This window comes from Trifolium pratense, linkage group LG7 (assembly GCF_020283565.1).
Source record: "Trifolium pratense cultivar HEN17-A07 linkage group LG7, ARS_RC_1.1, whole genome shotgun sequence".
In the NCBI taxonomy this organism is placed as follows: domain Eukaryota; kingdom Viridiplantae; phylum Streptophyta; class Magnoliopsida; order Fabales; family Fabaceae; genus Trifolium; species Trifolium pratense.
The window spans coordinates 54162450-54184907 of NC_060065.1; the positions used below are offsets into that span (position 1 = coordinate 54162450).

Genomic DNA, 22458 nt, shown 5'->3' on the forward strand with positions numbered 1-22458 from the left:
TGAAAATGTGGAATAAAGATAAACTAGAATGACTGCTCTCTATTGATATTGCTAAATGTATTCTTGACATCCCTTTGCTAGATGGGGCTGAGAATGGTATGGAATGATGATGTGCATGGTCATTATAGTGTAAAAAGTGGATATAAAAATTGATGCAAAATTTGACAGGCAGTGTTGCAACTAGGCCAACACAAGAAGATTGGAAATGGATTTGGAAAGTGCATGCTCCTCCAAAGCAAAACATTTGTTGTGGCGGATTTGCGGAGGGTGCCTTGCAACCCGAATTCGACTAAAGGAAAGGTGTGTAACATGTCCTTTGATTTGTCCACTTTGTGAGCATTGTAGTGAGTAGTGAGGATGATTGACATGTATTTTTTAACTGTAATGACAGTATCCTAGCGCAACAATCAGCTGGCCTTGGAGATATAATAATCCAGCGCTGTCAGCAGCTCAGCACAGTGAAGGATATACTCACGAACATTTGTCGATACGAGGACAGAAACATTGCAGGACAGTTTGCTGCAGTGTTGTTATGGGTGCTGTGTAACAACATAAATAATAGTGTCTGGAATAACATGAAGGAAACGAGGCAGAGTTTAGGCGCGAAAGCTGTCAGCATCTGGACAGGAACGCATTAACAGCTTTAGCAGCAGACAGATAAGTGGCAGAAACCGACAGAAGGGTGGTACAAATGTAATGTTGATGCCGGGTTCCATGAGAGTATTGGTTTAACAAGCGCAAGTTGGTGTATTCGCGATCATAGGGGTCAGTTTGTGCTTGCTGGAACTTCATGGCTACAAGGAAAATGATCCATCATAGAGGGAGAGTCCATTGCTTTGTTAGAAGCTAGCTATGAAAGAAGTGGAACGTCGAGGCTTCACAAACGTCATTTTTGAGACCTATTCGAAGAATGTAGTAGATGCAACTCATAGATTATATAGCGGTGTGTCAGTTTTTAGACCGATTCAAAGAATTTCATTTGTTAATTCAAAAAGTTAAACATTTTAATTTTTAATATGAGACTAGAATGTGTGGTAATTTTTACTTCTGCCCAAAAATTGAATCAGACAAGTACTTCTCAACATTGAAGTAGTCTTTTGTAGTCTTTTTTGTTAAGTGATAAATATTACTTAAAATGGAGATTGAAAATCCAAGTTGAAAAATTGAGTTAAAATTCTCTTAACATAACAGTTGAATAGGGGTGATTTACATGATTAATTTTGGAGAGAAAGTGATGAGAACAAACCATGATTTGTGTAAACATGAACCATAAAATACTAATTAAAAAATCAATTAGATCAAACAAAACAATACAATATATATATTCATATAAATAATCTCATAAATAAGATACATGATGTAAGTGACCCAACTTTAAAGTTTCTTCATTTTCCTTCATGGATTGATGAATCCCTCTTTCTTGTGGGTTATTGACTAACATGGTCTCTGTAAAAAATGAAAAGCTACAATCTTGTTGCAACCAAGAAATTCCATGGTTGGTCCATGGAGAATCTAGGACTAAAAGAAAAACATACAAAATTACAAGAACTGAAATTGCAAGACATAGATATATTTGTTCTGTGAAATTTGTTTGAGTCATGGATATGTCTTGGAAGTTAGAAGCAAGCAAAAGAGTTAGAAAGAAATTAATGATGTGATTGTGAGGTACTACTACAAGTCTTCAACTATATGTAGGGAATAAAGGAAAGAGAGATGTGAAGAAGCAACCTTTTTTTACTATACTAAATTACAAGAATAATAAAAAAATTATGATTAAAGAGATTCTTTTATATTTTTCTTATGTAAATTGGACATTCTTTAGGTACAACTGCAAAGATTAATAATTTGAATCTTGTGTGATTTAAATGGATGAAATTTTTTTTCTAAAAGTTTTAACGCTGTTGTATGCTCAAACCAAGGATCAAACATAGTATCTTGGTTAAACTAAAAGAGATCAGCATCAACTCATCTAACTATTTTTGGGTAAGGAATAAATAATTTTTTTTAAAATTAAATATATTTAAAGATGGAGGTAGTATGAGCCCCACTTAATATTAATTGATAAAAATGATAGATAAAGTGGATGATGTATTGTTGACTCTAGTTGACTACGTGCAGCTACTTGACCTCAACTTGCATAAAAGGCAAAAAAACAAATTCAAACATGTTGAGGTGATGCATGCAATGCAAGTAGCCATTATTAGTGTAGTGTGTAGGTGCATGCATGCATATGTTGCACAACTTGGCACTTGAGAAATACTAGAACAGTGCATGTGCTGTGGGAATTATGACCCACACTCTTCGAATTCCACATCCCTTTGTAAATCTTATATTCATGTATCTAAATACCCACTAGTATAAGCCTTATTTTATTAGATTAATAGATTTTATTTTTGTCCACTACACTAGCGGTCAGGAATTTCACATTAAAGTTGAAGAAATAAATCGTTTATATTTTTTAATCAAAGATTAATAATAGTTTTTCTATATTTTTTTTTTTGAACAAGCCAAAATGAGATATATATATATATAAAGATATAATAGTCTTTTAGCACAAGACGTGCCAAGAAGACTAAAACAAAGTTACAAAAAGAGTCACAAATACAAGAACCAAAAGAAACTATACAAGGCCCAAGCAAAGCAAAGGATTAGACCACCAACTATGGCAGTTCAAAGCTAAAGTGATACTCGTCGCTTTCAACCACCTAAATGAAAACGTCTTGATCTTATCCACCGTATGATGCACTGAATTTGCTGAGCCTGTAAACAATCGATGATTTCTTTCGGTCCACACAACCCAAACACAAACAAGCCATACGAGCTGCATGAAAGAACGTCGACCTCTAGAACCACCTGCTGAATCCGTAAACTGAACAAAGTGTTCTGGAAGAGTCTGAGCAGTCACCGAAGAAGAACCAATCCATGAACTGACCAGTGACCAAAGAGGACCAAGAGAGCTGCAATAGAGGAACAAGTGCTGAGCCGACTCAACCTCCCCGCAACCAAAAACACAAAAATGCGCCTCCGTAGATAAAATCCCTCGAGTGACCAGGTTTGCTTTGGTAGGTAACCTATCCCGCAAGAGTCGCCAAGCACAAATGGAAACCTTCAAAGGAACCTGACGGTGCCATATAAGACCTGACGCAGCATCCAGAGTAACGTCATCCTGACTCGTCAAGAGCTGATAAGCATCACGAACCGTGTAACCATCATCCAGGTCAGTTCGCCAAAGCCACCTGTCTGAAACATGATCCTGCAGAGAGATGGTAAGTAGAAAAGCCTGACACTCCCCCAACAACTCCTCCTCCCACGCCCTCAACTGACGTCGCCACTGCCACGCCTCCCCTCCAACCTCCCACCCACGCGAAAACATCTCAGCCACTGTAGCCGATTCTAAATAGATATACACATAAGTTTTCTATATTATTTGGAGTGTGTATCTATTTAGAATATTCCTTATTTTTAGGTTGCATAAAAATTTGATTTATTGTTCTACCAAAAAAATAATATTTTTTTTTTAAACATGAGAGCATAGTAACGATGAGGATAACAACAATTTTTTTTTTAGAATATCAAATCAAATATTTTTAGAACAATAAATCAAATTTTTTTTTTTTACTAAATAAATCAAATTTTTATGCAATCTAAAAATAAGAAATCTCCTAAATAGATACACACTCCAAATAATATAGAAAACTTTTATATTAAAAAAAAAATAAAAGATTAAGATTTAATATCAAATTAAAGTTTGACCCATATATATATATATATATATATATATATATATATATATATATATATATATATATATATATATATATATATATATATATATGGGTATATGATGGATCCATTCACAAAACAACTTTCATTCACCCCTAAACAGTAACACTCGCTCATCTATGGCTGCACAATATTGTTGCAATCAACGGATGCGGATGCTCCAACCCACCACCACCAATACTATATTGCCAGATGAGATCATCGACGATATCCTCGTGAGGCTTCCGGTAAGGTCTCTCCTTCGATTTAAGTCTGTGTGTAAATCATGGAAAACCCTAATCAACGATCCCAAATTCGCAAACATTCATCTTCGATTCTCCACCGCCGCGGAAGATACAAGCACCGCCAACAAACAATTGATCTTTTATACTAACATGGAACCCTACGTGATCTTAACTTACAATCTGAAACAATTATTTGAAAACCCATCAACAAGTGCTGAACTTGTTATCTCCAGCTTCTTAAATATGAACAACAAGTATGTTAAAGTAGGTTCATGCAATGGGTTGTTGTGTCTACTTGATCGCTCTCAACGTCGTCTCAAATTGTTGAACCCTTCTACCGGGGTCAAATCCAAAAAATCTCCACAAGTTTTTCCGTTGTTTAATTGGAAGGTGAGGCATATTGGCTTCGGATATGATCAAATTAATGACAAGTACAAGTTCCTTGTTGTTTTGAGTGATTTCGACACAGGGGAATCTTTAACCAAAATTTATACCTTTGGTGAAGATTCTAGCAAAACTATTCAGAATTTGCCTTTTAATTTGGGCACTTCCTTAGGGGAATATGTGAGTGGCACTCTGAATTGGATCGTTGATAAAAATGGTGGTGGTGATATTGGTATTTATCAAAGTTCGATTCTTTCCTTTGATTTGAACAAGGAGACTCATAGGGAAATTTTGCTGCCTCCAAAAGATGGTGGGCTTGGTGGCAAAATGCACATAATTAGTAAGCTGTGTGTTTTTGGTAATAGTCTTTGTACTATTGTCTTTGAAAAATCGGATTGGGTTGTGTGGTTGATGAAACAGGTTGGATCAGTTGTTGAGTCGTGGACTAAATTGAAGATCATCCCCTATGAAAAGTTTATGTCGAGTTCTCTACCTTCTAATAGTGTTGAGCCCTTGTTCATTTCGGAAAATGGTGTTGTTCTTCTAAGGAACATACGGTCTTCCAAATTTGTTCTATATAACTTAAATACTAGTGAGTTGGTTTATCCCTCTTTAAGTTGTGAACAGATACCTTATTTCCCTTTCTACAAAAACAATCTACTTTATCTCCATATTCAACTTGAAAGTTTGGTATCTCCGCGATGGTAAACTACAACATTTGAGGAATCTTCCAAATTTTACTTTTGCATTTATCTTTTGCTTCATATATTTATTATGTACGTGCTATATTCAAGCAACACATATATATATATATATTTATTTTAAGTTTATCTCTTGTTATTTATCAATGATATTGATGGTTGGTATGTTTGGATCACCAAGTTTAGTGTTAATCACCACAGAACCAACTGACGATTTATATGTTTGGATATTCTTTGATTTACTTCCTAGTTGGTCTTTTCTTTCTCTAATCACTTTCATATTTAAACATGCAATTTTTATATTTTTGAAAAGGTTAAATATGTTTTGATCTTTATAAATATTTTATTTGTTTTTAGTAATGTAACTTTGTTGTAATTATCATAGACATTATCAAGGGTAGTAGAAAATAGATTTTAGTAAAATTTCTTGCTTTGATTACATTGGGTTGAAATTTGAAAAATACGTTGCCATCAAATCTCAGTATCGTTGAATATGATAACAATTGCATTAGGATATAAAATATGAAAAATGTTAAACAGTGATTTGGGAAATAGTTAATTAAAGAAATAAAAACAATAATATAATCTTGAAAGTAGTGTATTTAATGTCTTTTAAATTTTTTTTAAAAAAATTATATTTAAAACTTTTGCTATTAATTTCATATTTTTCTTTCTTAACTATTGTCCCGGAGGGACAGTTTAACATGACCTATAAAATATTTGTCGCTCCAGTAAAGATTAAGTAGTCAGTTTAATCCCTAAATATCACTCGATCTCTTACCAATTTAGTCCATAAACTATTAAGGGTGCATTTGATCTGCTAAAAAATAAAAGACTGGACATGACAAATGGGGGGCCAAGGAATATCACACTAAACTTTAAATTCGATTCACCCCCGCCATTTTTATGTAAACCGGATGCAAATATGTTAACCGAAAAATTATCTTCTAGAATCGAAATACTTTGAAAACCTTGATATGAATTGAACATTCATATAAAACATATCGATCAATGATAATTTACGCATATGGACTAATCTTTGTCCCCATTAGTATGACCAGCTCTAATGTTATTAATTGACCATTCCTAAATATTTGTTTCCTTAAAATTTATTTGATGTTATGATATTTGGTGGATTATTACTATTAGATTTTTTTTTGACGCAATTACTAGTAGATGTTGTTTTTTGAAAGTAATTACTAGTAGATGTTAAAATCATATATTTCATAAAAAATTAATATTAAAATCTTATAATTAATTTTAAATTTTAATATATATAGTTTTAATATATATAGTTAGTAGTTTTTTTTTTGAAGGGATATAATTAGTAGCTTAGTAGTGGAAGGGGATTCTCTCATGTGACATTTTTGTCGTGTGAAATCTCCACCAGAGACAATTCATTCCTGCTTAGTAGTAGATGTTCCTATTTTTATGTATATATTCATATTTTTTTTTTTGTTTTTATCTTATAACCTTTTTTTGTTGAACATATCTATAATATATTTTATTCGTATTTTGAAGTATATAATCTTTTTATTATATTTATCTTATATCCTTTCAATATTTATTTTTTTTGTATCTTATAACCTTTTTTTGTTGAACATATCTATAATATATTTTATTCATATTTTTAAGCATATAATATTTTTATTATATTTATCTTATATCTTTCTATATTTTTTTTTTGTATCTTATATTATATATATATATAACCAAGCAACTGCTGGATAAGATCGATCCTTTAGAAATTCAAATCTACTATATATATATATACGAGTTAGGATCTGTTGACACCAGATGTCAAACTTTAATTTGACACCAAATTTTAACCGTCTATTTTTTTTAATCAAAGGTTAATAAAAATTTCCTATATTATTTGGAGTGTGTATCTATTTAGGAGATTCCTTATTTTTAGGTTGCATAAAAAATTGATTTATTTAGTAAAAAAAATAAATTGATTTATTGTTCTAAAAAAAATTGATTTGTTGTTCTAAAAAAAAAAAATTGTTGTTATCCCCATCGTTACCATGCTCCTTGCGTTTTCATTCCCCTTTGGTTAAATGCCAAAATCAATGTCAATTGCAAACTATGCAGGTAAATAACCGACTACCAACTCAATTTAATTATAAGGGTTTTCTATACTAAAACCAGAAATTGAATTTTTACACTCATATATACCATGATTGATGATTCATATATGCACCTGCTTTCGATGATTTATAACCTATATGTGATTCCTAAACCCAATTCAGACACCATGAGAATGAAAGCGAAAAGGTAATGTTGGGGAGAATAACAACAAATAATAAAAAAAAATCGGGCTTAGGCTCTCATGTTTAAAAAAAAATCAATTTTTTTTTGGTAGAACAATAAATCAAATTGTTATGCAACCTAAAAATAAGGAATATCCTAAATAGATATGCACATGAGTTAATATAGGAAACTATTATTAGCCTTTGATTAAAAAACATAGACGGTTGAGATTTGGTGACAAATTAAAGTTTGACACCTGGTGTCACATAACTTTTATAACATATAACACAAATATAATGTGAATATGTCAACAAAGAAATGAACTTTAACATGAGGTTAATAAAATTTTTATTTATAATTTTCATGAGTCAACATTAAAATCATTAAAAAATTAATTATATTAAAACGATATGATATTTTATAATTAATCGATTTATTTTTAGTAAAATTGCGGGTAACGGGTACGGGTATGGATACCTAGGTACCCATAGAGTATGGAAATGCGTACAAAAGTTGTTATCCACACGGATATGGGGATGAGTACGTGTATTTTTTCAAACCGCGAGTATGAGGATGAGTACTATAATACTCTACTCATTGCCATCCCTAAAAATATCAATACACAAAAACGTGAATTAGAGACAATTTTCAAGTATCAATACACAAAGTTGGCAAATTAATCAACCCTGTGTTTTTATTTATTTTAAAATTTTATTTTAAAGTTATTGGATAAAAAAATTATAAAAAATTGTCTTAAAAATACAAGTCAAATTAATACTTTGTTGAAGTAATAAATACCATTTTTCTATACAAAGTTATTTCTTTTGATTCCTTAATCAAAGTGACACCCACTACTACGAGCGACATATCATGAGCAATGATTTGAGACATAATTATAGGTCTAGCTATTTCGGAGTTGTCACAACGAGCTGTTTGGTAAAAATAAGTCATAAGTTATTTTGTTTACCAAACAGACACAATCTAATTAAATCAATGGTCGTGTATTGTATGAAAAAGATAAATTAATGGTCGTGGACAATGTTTTAAAAATCGGATTGAATCGGTCAGTCGAACTGAAAATCGTCACTGAATCCGGTCCGAACTAGCATTAAATTTTTTTTTTTTTGACACTAGCATTAAAAATTGATAGTCGGTAAAAACTACTAAAAAACAGCTGAAATTGGATAAAACCAAAAAAAGATCGAACAACGGCGCCGGTATTAGAAAACCGTTTGGTAAAGAAAAAACCATTTACATATTTTTTTTTTCTTTCCAAAAACACTTATATATCAGATCGAAGAGAATGAGAGTGATGTGAAAATGATAAAGCACAGGAGGAATGAAAAGGATAAATATATATTTTGACAATTTCTATTCAATTTTAATGAAATCAAATATTTACCTAATATATTTAGGATTTTTTACGCAAAAAATAGGAAAAATTGAAGAATAGTAATTAGTGATTTTTATATAAGGACTTTATTTATAATTTTTATGATTAATAAAATAAAAGGAAAGGAATCATAAAATAAAAGGAAAGAAATCAAACGGAAGGAGATTTAGCCAATTAGGGGAATGAATACGCTACAAAAAAAAAAGAAAAGAAAAGAAAAGAATTACTATTAGACATATTTTGCTACACTCAGTATGTTCATCTAGAATATTCAGAATCAAATTATTTTTGCTTTTAATCATGTAATAAAATTGAAATAAAATAATTAGTATTACATGGATAAAAGTATTATAAAGGAATTAAATAACTAATATTACATTGATATAAAGTATTTGAAGTGGATGAAATGGAAATAATAAATCATAACAAATTTATTTTGAACGCATTATAAAGAAAAATAATGAATTATGTACCCAAAAAAAATAAAAAATAATGAATTTGAATTTTTTTGGAATCCTTTAAAACTCTTCCAAATGCATATGTTTTTGTTAGTAATAAGTCTTTCCCTTTTACTTGCTTTTTCCTTTATCATCAAAAAGTTACCCCATCTTTATCTCTATTATATAAAGAAAAAGAATTTACCCCCACTCTTTTCTTCTAAAACTCCCAGACAGTGAAAACCAAAAAAATAAGTACAATTAATTAAGGTTTACCAATACACATGTAATTTACACAAATAATATAAGTGCTAACAAATTTAAATCACTTAAGTAAATCAAATATTAGATAGGTCGAACTCTAGAGTATTAGGATAATTTCACAAAACTTAATTAGAAGAGGAGAGAGTCTATCTTATACGCTCTACATGTTTCTATTTTATATAAAATCAAGTAAGAGACTTAAACCTCTTAAACAAATTATCACAAGTTTAATTCATGATTTATGTTTATATAGAAAATTCAACGGAAGAAAAAACCTACTTTATATTACTCACAATTTTTTTGACAGGGATTAATACGGTATAAACTTCGTAATTTTTTTAATATAATTATCCAAAAAATAAATAACACACAACATTATTATAATTTTTTATGGATTAATAACACAAAACATTATTATATTATTATCATTTTTTTGGTTAAATATATTATTATTATTATTATTATTATTATTATTATTATTATTATTATTATAATATGATAATCTATATATAGTCCAATACAACTTTTAAGTAGCTATTATCTAAATTGAAGTAGAGCTTAAAAATATCTAATCTAATTTACTACAAAGTTAAAAAAGGAATGCCACGTTTTGTATTGCACTCAAAGCGCCAACCGGTATTAGCGCGAAACTACCATTTTTGAGATTATTGCTTTAATAAGATATCCTCACACGAGTCACACTCATTTCATTTCCATTTCACCTTCACTCACTTTTTTGCAACGTGTGTAATTTCTTTCTACTTTTCTAGGGTTTCTCTCTCATTCTCTATAAGCTCATCACTTTTCACTTTTTTCAACTCTTACCTTATTACTAGCAAAATACCCGTGCGTACGATCGGAAGGTAACATTCTTTTCTCCATCCTTTATCTATATTTTTTCTTTACTATTGATCAATGCAATTTCAATATGTTGTTATTAGAGCAGCTTTAATTATATATGTTTTCAAATGGCAATGGTAACGTGATTCTGTGGAAGTTCGAGAGTGTTGATCGCGATGATACGTGATTCTGACGAATTTATTGAAAAATGTGAACATGTAACTGAAGATTATATTAATTGTTGTTGGAAATGATTATAGTTTTGTCGAAATTCTAAAAATTGTTGCGTATCGACCATTTAGAACAAAATTACGATGATAAACTGTGATTCTAATTGAACTTTTTGTAGATCTATGAGTATCGACCATCAATTTGTGAATTATTTTGTTTTGTTAGGCAAAGTTTTAAGTACAAAAATTGTCACAAATAGGATAGAATATGATCAATTAGAAGTATGTGTGAATGAATAGATAATAAAATAAAATCATAGGTGAATCTGTAATTGTTGCGTATCGATCATTTAGAACAAAGTTACGATGATAAACGGTGATTTTAAATGAACTTATTCTAGATCTACCGAGTATCGACCATCAATTTGTGAATTATTTTGTTTTGTTAAGATTATACTAGGAATTCTATTTGGTACAAAGTTTTAAGCACAAAAATTGTCACAAATAGGATAGGATATGATCAATTAGAAGTATGTGTGAATAAATAGATCATAAAATAAAATCATAGGTGACTTTGTAACATAATGCTACACATTTTGCTCTGCAATTCTTGTAATTTGCTTGTATGATTAACATTTCATAGATTTATTTACACCTTTAAACTGATTCCTTTTTTTCTAGTCGTGAATCTTCTGAAGCACAGACACGGACATCGGGCACGACACATATACACTGGCACATCGACACTGATAATTTGAGAAAATGACATAATTCAATGAAATCATAAGTGTCGGTCTTATTTAAAAAGACATAAGTGTCAGTGTCGTGTTGGTGTCGGACACCGAACACGTCTAATCGTGTCCGTGCTTCATAACGTAGTCCAACTTATCATATACAGTACTTCACAGTTAATTTGTTTGTATGATTAACAGTACATTTTTGTAATGTGCTAGCAAATTGTCAATTATCTTCATGTTTCTATGGTTATACCAATGTAACAGTGTGTCACAAATCCTTATTGAAGATGGTAGCTACTGGAATGAGTTTAACAGGAAGTGTCACTGGTTGCATGATAGAAGAACAAAAACAAACTGTTCAGCTTTGTAATATGAGAAATCAAGTAACTGCTATTTGCCCTCAAGTATCATCATCAGAGAAAAATAACGATTTTCATCAATGCTGCGGTAACCGGAGAAGTTCTTCTTTGTTTGTTGAAGAGAATCACAACTGGTTGGCTTTCTGGTTGTATTTAGTGACAAGCTCATACTTTCTATTGAGCAAAAAGGTCAATTTTTTCGGCGGTTGCAATGTAAAACATGAAGAGAAGGTTCCTTTATCCAACAGAAGCATCATTCCAAATGAACGATCAAACAATGTCAATGATGGACTTTGCTACTATGAGAGCTTAGGGTCTCCCCACAGTATTTCCTCATCCACCTATTATGATGTTTTATCAGAGTTTTCGTATTTTGACAGAACAAGTTACTGGCATTCTTTGCTAAGTCTTGAAGAGGAAGACTCTGAATTGCTCTCAAATTCGATGATATCTCAGAACTCGTCAACACCTCTAAGCCACAATTCTGATTCTTTCACCGAGATTTTAGACACAGGCACACCTAGTTATTGGGACTCCTTGCTCAAACTTGAAAAGGAAGACGGTGAGTTGAATTTGGACAAAGCAAGTTATTGGGATTCTTTATTGAGTCTTGAAGAGGAAGATTCTGCATGGCTCTCGGATTCAATGATATCTGAGGACCCTTCTAGTCCTCTAAGCTCCATTGGTGATTCTTTCACCGATATCTCAGACGTAGGCACGCCAAGTTACTGGGACTCATTGCTGAAACTTGAAGAGGAAGACAATGAATGGATTTCGGACAAAGCAAGTTATCGGCGTTCTTTACTAAGTCTTGAAGAGGAAGACTCTAAATGGCTCTCGGATTCAATGATATCTGAGGACTCTTCTAGTCCTCTAAGCTACAACGGTGATTCTGAAACCGAGATCTCAGACATAGGTACGCCAAGTTACTGGGACTCCTTACTCAAACTTGACGAGCAAGACAGCGAGTGGACTCCAGACTCAAAACATGCACTCGAGTGTGTCCATGTTGGTTCTCCAATCTCATCTTTTAAGATAAATTGGGGTAATGAGATTCTTCCTTCAGTCTCTACCATTTCTTCATTCACTACACCACACTGCAGCGAGTCAGAAGATGTTTTTTCAGCAGAGAATCTATTGAAAACTCCTGACATAGAAGAGTTCAATGGCGACGAACCACTTTTTTGGCCATTTGAAGGGGAATTCAATTGGGATTCTGATGAAAGTTCATTTTGTAGCTCACCTAGAAAACTACTTGTTTTTGACTCCGGATCAAAAACATCTAGGATAAAGGGCCGCAAACAAAAAGGCGACGAGGATTTTGATTCAGACATAGACATTCCTTTGGAATATTTTGATTTAGACCAAGAATTTGCAATTGAGACATTGGTAGGGCTCAATGAATTTGATGGACATGAGGGACTTGATTCTGAATTTATTGGTGATGATTTTATGCTGGAGGAATCTCTTCAATAATTCACAAGCACATGCATAGGTATCTTCCAAACTAAATGTAGAGGAAACATGACTATGACTGTAACTTATGAATTATGTCATAACTTAGAACTTAATTAGGCCTTTAACTCACTTCACATGTAATTGAAGAACATGTGTGTTAGGACATGGTGGTATACATAGGGTTTAATAGAGTTTTTGTTTATCATGAGACAAAATTTTGTTTGAATACAGTGACTTTTGTAATAGTGTTATCGGTGCGAACATACCGCCGACTTTTTGTCAATTTCTAATTTCTGTTGAAGAATCTGTCTGACCACCTATAGTGGGATCTCTCCTCCTCCTAACCAAGTTTTTATTATCGATCTACAAGGTTCGAACCTAACACGTTTTTTATGGGATTTGAGTCTAGTTTCACTCGTACTAACGTAATGTTGGTGAATAATGACATCATGTATATAAGCAATAATTTTAGAAAAATTAAAATAATTATCAAACTTTATGTTGAAATTATTTTAACATTATCCTGCATATTGTATTGATTGTGTCTAAAAAATTATTATAGTTCACATGTTGTACCTGCATAAGTAGTTAGCTTACTAGAAAAAGTTCTTGCTAGTGCATGTGTTTTCACCTATGAAGCATAGACACACAATATACTGGATATACTATAGACAATGGCGGAGCCATAAATATTATAGAGAGTTTGGATAATTTTTACATGTGACATAATATATAAATTGTCCAACAAAAATTCTCAATTTTGCCGTAAACTAATCCTTTAAAATCTTAGTTTTGTCCTAAACTAACCACTAAAAACTTATAATAAAAAGCCCTAAAAATACCAAAAATTTTGGTCAGAGCTCGGGCAACTGCCTAGGCTTGTCGGGCCTTGGCTCCGCCCATGGCTACAAACACTGATACGTCAACACCGATAATAATTTGAGAAAATGAAATAATTCAATATTTATAACTATCAGACATCGACGCGTATCCGACACCGGGACACACCTAATTTAAGGAGTGTTTCATAGATTTTCATTGTTTCTTCCATTTATTTTCTGTATAATCCCTTTTACCTAATACATGACCAGTAGCAGTTAATTAGCCATATTGAATTAATTTGTTCAAACTGTGCACTTTTTCAAAGCATTTGGTCAATTAAGTCATTTGGAATTAATCTAAACCAGCTATCACATTTTGTGATCATATATTCTGTTTTGAATTTTCTTGTTCATTTTGTGACAAGACAACATATGAATAAAACAAAAATGCGTTTACTTTTCAAAGTTAATTAATTTAATAGGTCTAGTCCTGCAATATTGCTATATTTTTATATAAAAAATGGTCAATGACTATGAGTACTTACTGTAATGAATTTTAATTTTATAAGCAGAAAATAGAATAGACAATATCTGACCTGATACATAGGTGAACTAGCTGGTGGTCGGAAATTGAATGGAACGTTCCTTCCCCTCCTCATGTCAACTCATTGTCATGTTCTGCAAAGATGAAAACAAAATTTGAGTTGAATTCAATTGTTGAATGAATTTCAAGGGGATGAACAAAATAGAGAGAACTCAATAACTCTATATTCATCAGAAAATTAAAGTAAATCAATTTTTTGTAATAGCATCAAACAAGGTTTATGTATCCAGCAACATTAAATAAGTTACGACAAAAATTATAGATGTTTGGTTCTTTTAACCATTTGGTTCAGAGTTTGACATCTCATCTAAACAGAAAAATATATGTTAGAAGATTGCCGGTTCGGCATAAAGACTAAGCAATTCAAACAAGTTTTATAACTAAAATTTTGAGTCAAAAGTTTAACAAAAATAATCATTTTAGCTATAAATATAATATAATAGAATACTTATATATTTGCATAGTTCAAATGGGCCTCATAATCTTCTTTGACCAAGATTCAATTTATGGACTCTACATACATTATTTAATCTTTTTAATTTATTTTTATAATAAGTCTTGTGTTTTTCTAAAAATGTACTAAAATAAATCTGTGCACAGATTTAATCGGCCTAACTGGAAAAAAGATCAATTCTTCTACCGGTTTCCTATGAGATATTTTGGTTTTATCATAGAAAGATATTGCTTGATGCTATATAGTATATATTGTCAAATAAATGATGAAAAATAAGGATGGAATGAGTGGCTTAAGGAGACAAAACTAAAATAACAATTAACACATGTGTTAAACTTTATACCATGTGTGGTTCAAAAAAAAAAAAAACTTTATACCATGTGACGACCTTTTTTCAAATAATTTAGTCGCTGATAATTAATCCTGTTAAATGAATAAATAGTGAATACCATGTTTAAACTTTGACTCTTGTATATTATAATTTTCTTATCAATTGAATTATACTCATATAGACTGTTTTATATACTCTAATCTATTTAGGGTAAAAACAAAACATCACTAAAATTAAAATTGGATTTTTATCCAATAACAATAAGCATAAGCAAATTATACATATCCTGACTCCTAAAAGAATAGTGTTTGTGTCACAATGAATATTTAGGTGTGTGACGATGCTCTTTGTGTTTGTGTGATGAGATATCTTATTCATACATATATGATAATAGTGACTTTCTAGACTTAGGCACTCAATAAGACAAATGATTTTATTTTGCCTAGACAATAAGTGTATCGTTTGTGTGACCTAATCTTCGAATGAGTTTCTAATTAACATGCTCATATCTAACAAGATTGTCAGACAAAATATTCTTTGACACATGTCATGATGAATATATAGGCGGGTTAAGGCGCTCTTAGTGCATATAGAAACTCAAAATATGCACAAAATATACAAATACACATAACAAATCTAAACATGTAACCTGAATCGAAAGCATTTAAAGTGTCTATTCATGTATCGTTAGTTATGTCTATGATATGATTAGGTAAACCGATTAATTGTCGATGTGGTCAATCATATCTCAATATTACTTTATGTATGTATCAAAATATCTTATTTATACATATATCAATAATAGTGAACTTTCAGACTTAAACACCCATATGACAAATGCTTTCTTTTTGCCTAGACGACAAACATATCACTTATGTAACCTAATGTTCAAATGAGTTTCTGACGTACTCATATCCAACAAAATCGTTAGAGAAAATATTCTTTAACACATGTCATGATTAATATTTAAGCGCGCAAAAATGCTCAAAACAAAATATACAAACACAAAAAACCACCCTAAGCATGTAATAAGCTAACTAATAGCTGATTTTTTCCCCAATGAAATAGATTAATTGAGATAACTTTTTAAGATTTAAAAAACGAACGTTTATAGTGTGGGGTTAGTATACCTAAAAAGAATATCCGTACATACAGAGCACTAGCTAATAATGCTCTAATCAAAACGGGGTTGGTTCCAAAAAGAACAAAAGGACCAAAAAGCATTCGATCTAAATAGACCCCACAATACAACTGTACAAAACTACAAACACACCAAAAAGGATATTTTAGTAATTACATCATTTACTGTTGCATACACCTCTCTGACGCCGAAGAAGCTTCTTCTCTGTTTCTTCCTCCTTTTACTTTCTTTTCTTTGTTTACAGTTTAGACTTTGAAATTTTTGTTTCAATCTCATTTTTTCATCTCTTCACAAAATCTATCTCTCAAATCTCTCTCATATTCTCTTTTCTTCTTCTTCCTTCAGGTATATCTCTTCGCTTTTCCAATTCCTCAATTATTTATTTTCAATTTTTTATTATTATTTTTTGTGATCATGTATAATTACGCTTTCTCTCGTATCAATTTTGCTTCCGATTTTATATATTGTTTGATTCTCGCTTAATCATGCAATTCATGATCTCAGATTCTGTTTATTTTTTTTTTATGAAAATTAATTACTGTTTGTGATTAAGATGTTTTTAATATTATGTGTATGATTTTGTTTCTTGTTGTTAAAATACACTGCAATTTGATTTTTGTGATTATTGTCTAATATTTTTATTTAACTTAATTCTAAGTGATATGATCAATTAATAGTTCTACTTAATAATGTTTGTTAGAATGTGAAATTGCTCGGTCAAATTGTTTAATTGAAAGTTTATGAAAATTTATAATACTTCATTAGACACCTTATTTGAATGTATATAAAGTGTTACTAAAAATATAAGTAAATGACACTATTAGGAAATTAGGAAACATATATACAAATTATTTGAATATGTGATCATGAAGATAATATTACACGAGTTAATGGTTTGACCGGTTAATATCACATTCTATTGAAAGTAATTAAGTGGTGTAAGTGTAAAAGATTGATAGGTGGTGTTTGTGTTGTATTCCTAATTCTAATATATGATTGTATTTGTAGCTTATATTATCAGTTCTTTGGGCGATTGATTTTTTGTACCTATCGCGATGCGTGCACCGGCAATACTTGCACAATGCTTGCCTGGCCTAGTAACTCATGATCGTGGAAGTCTCAGTATATCCTCCATTCCTGAGAAAGATATTCATTTTGTGTCACCAGCAGTGGAGATTATTCCTTCGAAGGTACAGCTCCCATTTTTTTATTTCATCCAACCAATCACCCCCGAACCAACCGACAACAGGGGAAAAAAATTTCCTCGAAATTAAGCCATTTAGATGAAATTTCTTGCCTACTTTTGAGGTGAATGTAGATTAAAGTATAACAGATTTAAATATGTCATGCTCTGCAGGCATTTCACTCGGACAAGGACACTGGGGAAAATATTGACCATTTTAAGGTAAATCTAAGCATTGTTCATTCCACAGTAATTGTTTTCTGAAGGGTAGCATGATCAAATGGCTTGGAAGAATATAATCTCGAAAGCTATTTCTTTTTTCCATATTACAAATTTTCCTGAACAAGTTGATAGGAGCTCCTCTTTTTTGCCCCTTTCCTAATTTAAATTCTTTATGGGAAATTAGTGTTATTGTTGAATCAATGAAAGTGGAACGATTTTAGGCTGGTTTCCATTCTTTCATTTGGTTGGTATTAGTGGAAAGACAATTATCAAAAATTATTAATTAACTGCGTGTACAGAAGTTTAATAATCCATTGTTTATCTTTTGGTTTTTTTAATAATATGTTATAATAAGATAAAATAATTTTCTTGGTTGGGATGCCGTGTCGTGCAGTTGGCAAACGTGCCCAATAAGATCCTTTAGTTAACATTTATGTGGTATCGCATGCACTTTTGAATGACGAATTTGCAATATCGCTTAATGAGAACTCTTTTATGCCCTCATTTTCTTGAAAAATTTATCACAATAAATTTTGTCTTCAATGATATTGACGTAATTTTAGAGCTTATGTTTGTGTATCAGTTAGTTAGATAGTTGGGCTGAAACTGATGCTATCTTAAACCTTCTCCAGGGAATAGTGAGTGTTGCTGATATCATAGGGTTCAGTGGTTCAGAGACATCCTCAAGACCAGACGGTATGTACATGTTATTTCGGTCTGCTGGTGTTGGATGTGTGATTATTTTTCTGTGAACCAGTATTTTTTTCCTAGTGCATTACTATGTAAAAATAACACAGTCAACCAATTATTATAATAGAGAATCGCTGAATGTAGGGATGTTCATTTTAACCGGATAAGTGAGATATCGATAACCATATACATATCCGGTTGCCAAAAAACCGGATAATTTTATTTAAGTTAGTAACCGGTCCATATCTTGGTTTTGTTGGATAACCATATCCAATTCCAAGCTGTTGGATACCCATAACAAAAAATATAGTCATATTTGCTAAACCCACTCTCTCTCCAGTATATTTGCAAAGAACATCATATTCAGATCTATAGGTGCAACTTTCTTTATATTTTTCCATTATTTCATTTTCTTTTTCCTTTCAGTTTTCACATCTGGTGCTGTACTTTTCATGTTGGTTAATTTCATGTCAAAAGAGTATTTAAGAGATCACACTTTTAACGACCTAGATTAGTTTCGATTTTTTTAATTCCACAATCATGAATCTCTATATACGTGAACCTTCGTTGAATCAATTTTCTAATTCCACGATCACGAAGCAAGTTGTTGATAGCAATTTTACAATTGATTCATTCATCAATTTCATGCCTTCTATTATTAATTTATTTACAGCTATTACTACAAATTAATTTCCATGTCGTTTGCTTAACCGACTCTCACTGAAGCTATCAAAGATAAGATCATGCAACAACTTATTTAATTTCAAAATGAGAATTTTCAAAATAAATTTATTGTAATTATGACGGTGATTATAGACCTCTTGATTTGTGCTTGTGGAGATGGTTCTGTTTTCTCAAACCGGTTTTTGGAAATGGTTGTAAAATCCCATCCATTTTATTGGTTATTATATGGATATGGTCTGGATACTAAAATATCCAAACCATGAACACCCCTAGTGGTATGCTATGCTATGAATATGATACTTAAGGGCAAAAAAATTTTGGCATGAAAGGAAAAGGAAAGTCCCTAAGGTTTAATGCTGTATAGGTTCAAAATATTTAACAATTATGCTTTGATATATAATATACATGTAATGTAATTTATTTCCTCATCAATTACAAAGGAGGGGTAGTATCAGATTGATCTATCTGTTACTTTGCAGGCTATCTAAAATCCTGGGCCAGTTCCATTGATCTTGTCAATGTTCTTAAGAATGAGATTCGTGATGGGCAACTGACCTTCAGAGGAAAAAGAGTTCTTGAGGTAACTTGTTGAAATAGATTATTGCTTGGTATTATGCCTTAATTTGGCGGTGTCTTTAATTCTTGTGCTTCACTGTTTCTCTCAATTTTTTTAAAATGCTTTCAATGTTCGCTATATCATTGTCATGAGATTTCTCTCTTTTCTTCTCCCTTGCTCCATATTTTTCAGTCATTTCAGTGGTAATTATTATTCATAATTTAATAACTCTTTGCCTCACGGTTCTTGCAGCTCAATTGCAACTATGGACTTCCTGGAATCTTTGCTTGCTTGAAGGTATATTAGTTGCACTTGTGGTTTCAGTGCTTACTTTCTCTTTTTCTGGGTCATTTGTCACTAGCTTGTTTATATTTCATAGCTGTAAAGAACTTCAACATTTATCTAGTTTGTGTAGGTGTTGGTTTAATGTAGCTCGAATACTTGAACATACAAATTACACAATCAGCATGTTTGGCTTAAATTATTCTCAATGTAACAATGTCAAAATTGGGCTTTGCCGTGCACTTTGCTTGCACCTTTGTTCCATACCTTCCATCCAACACATGTTACCTTCCATCCAACACATGTTTGTGTTGCCAAATGTATATAACAAACAGACCAATATCTTCCTGGTTCCACCAACCTTAAGATTTAGGATTCTTTTTCGGTAATATTGCAAACTGATAAACAAGTTTCGTGGCAAGAAGAGAAAATTTAATCATATTTTGGGAGAATAACAAACATTAGTTATACTTTTTTCCCATGCGTTCAAAGAAGCATTCATTCATTGGAATAATATGCTTTGCCCTCTAAATGATTCTTTATTTCACAGGGAGCTTCCGTGGTGCATTTTCAAGATCAAAATGCAGAAACTGTAAGATGCACAACTGTACCGAATGTCCTTGCTAATCTCAAGCAAGCTCGAGATAGGCAGAGTCGACAACCAGAGTCTCCCCTTCCCCTTACTCCTTCAAGACAGACTTTAGCACCAACAGTTAAATTTTATGCTGGGGACTGGGAAGAATTACCTGGTGTGTTGTCTACTGTGAAAAATGATGGATATGAAGTGACGCCTGGAATGAGTTTGAGCTTCTCCGAGGAAGATTTTATGGATGGATGTAGTAGCCAAGATGGTAGCATCATTGGGCGCGAATCTAGTTCGAGAAGGTCTCAAAAACTCTCTGGGAGTCGAGCATGGGAAAGAGCTAATGAAGCAGATCAGGGGGATCGCGGCTATGATATTATTTTAATGACAGAGATTCCATACTCAGTTACCTCTTTGAAGAAGTTGTATGCTCTCATCAAGAAGGTTTGTTTCTTTGTACTTGATTGTCTCTGCGCAATGAGAATCTTATATGCGCCTAATTATTTTGATCTTATTTGCCATTGTCCCGATTGCATAAGTTTTGCCTAGTCGATGTTAATTGAATTGTTAAATTGAGTTTTAAATTAAATTAAAAGAACATTCTATTCCCTCTTATCTGGTTTCCCTTTCATAACAGTGTATAAGGCCTCCATACGGTGTGGTATATCTAGCTCCAACTAAGAAGCACTATGTTGGCTTTAGTAATGGAGTACGACAGCTGAGAAATCTGGTAGACGAGGAGGGCGTTTTTGGAGTTCATTTGGTTAAGGATTTGGCTGACAGAGATATCTGGAAGTTCTTTCACAAGTGAACAAGAATTCAAAGATCAGATGGACTACCATAGAAAACATTAAGTGAAAAAACATCTAGACAAAATTCATACTTCTATACTCTGAATCTCTAGCATTCTTTTGTTTTTTACATTTAAAATCTCTCCATATCTTTTTTGGTACAAATTTTCTCCATTTTTCGTATAGCTTAGTAGTAAGGAAGCTCTGAATTTGTAGAATTAGTTGACATGAGTATTCTGTGCAAAACTGTCTCATTCGATTTTTTTGTACACTTATATTGTTGGAAAGAAACTCACATATTGGTTGAAAAAAAATAATAAAAAGCTATATTGAAATAAATACTAGCATGTTCTTTTTTTATTTTAGTGTTTTTTTTTTTTTTGAAGAAACGTGTATTTTCTTAGTTAATTGCATCATTTTCTGTGCAAAGCTGTTATTTTGAGAACAGTTGAGAATTTCGACATTTTTCATTGAAATTTCAAAGTCGAGCTCATCTATATCAGATGACAGATGAGAATAATGATTGTTGCAGATGAGAAAAATAAGAATCACAATAATGAGATTAAGTTAAGAACAGTTGTTGCAATACAATAATTATAGCTGCAGATGAGGAAAAATAGACACAATAAGAGTAGGCCAGTACTTTCTCATATACTCATCTAAGAACCACCGCCGGCCCTAAAACTCTTTTTGATTTTCTTCTTCTTCTCTCACCCATAGAGGGGTGGTTTTAGGTCAATTTTTGGCCTAAAATCACCCCTTTACATTTTTTCCTTCTTGCTTTTTAATACAAATAAGTGATTTTCACATAGTTTAAGTCTTATAGTTTTGTTTTCATCTTTGCGATTTTATCCTTTGTTTTGATTTTCAGTATTGTTGTCCGTCTTAGTGCGGAGTATTGTTGTCCCGTCTTAGTGCGGAGTATTGTTGTCCCGTCTTTGTGCGGTGTTCATTTGTTTCAGGTTTGAAGATTAAGGTTGATCCAGTGCAGATCCAATCAATGACTTTTGTACCATCAACGCTACAGATCCGGCGACATGAATGTTCCGGAAACTTCAATATAGTCAAATATGTAGGCTTTTGCAATATGCCGTTTGATGCTATTAACACGGA

General features: G+C 31.9%; 3 protein-coding genes across 3 annotated transcripts; 2 read left to right on the plus strand and 1 right to left on the minus strand.

Moving 5' to 3' along the window:
- Positions 1 to 612: 612 nt before the first annotated feature.
- Positions 613 to 3373, minus strand: LOC123896645. Its single transcript, XM_045947012.1, has 2 exons — positions 2854 to 3373; positions 613 to 794 (listed from the first exon to the last, which is right to left on the minus strand). The coding sequence occupies exons 1-2, from the start codon at positions 3371 to 3373 to the stop codon at positions 613 to 615; spliced, it is 702 nt and encodes a 233-aa protein (XP_045802968.1).
- Positions 3374 to 3871: 498 nt separating this feature from the next.
- Positions 3872 to 5099, plus strand: LOC123896647 (F-box/kelch-repeat protein At3g23880-like). Its single transcript, XM_045947013.1, has one exon. The coding sequence runs from the start codon at positions 3903 to 3905 to the stop codon at positions 5097 to 5099; it is 1197 nt and encodes a 398-aa protein (XP_045802969.1). The 5' UTR covers positions 3872 to 3902.
- An 11421-nt stretch (positions 5100 to 16520) lies between these two features.
- LOC123898669 lies at positions 16521 to 21684 on the plus strand. Its single transcript, XM_045949682.1, has 8 exons — positions 16521 to 16699; positions 17363 to 17544; positions 17712 to 17759; positions 18392 to 18455; positions 19613 to 19713; positions 19942 to 19986; positions 20522 to 20998; positions 21192 to 21684. The coding sequence occupies exons 2-8, from the start codon at positions 17410 to 17412 to the stop codon at positions 21363 to 21365; spliced, it is 1044 nt and encodes a 347-aa protein (XP_045805638.1). The 5' UTR covers positions 16521 to 16699; positions 17363 to 17409; the 3' UTR covers positions 21366 to 21684.
- The last annotated feature ends 774 nt before the right edge of the window (positions 21685 to 22458 follow it).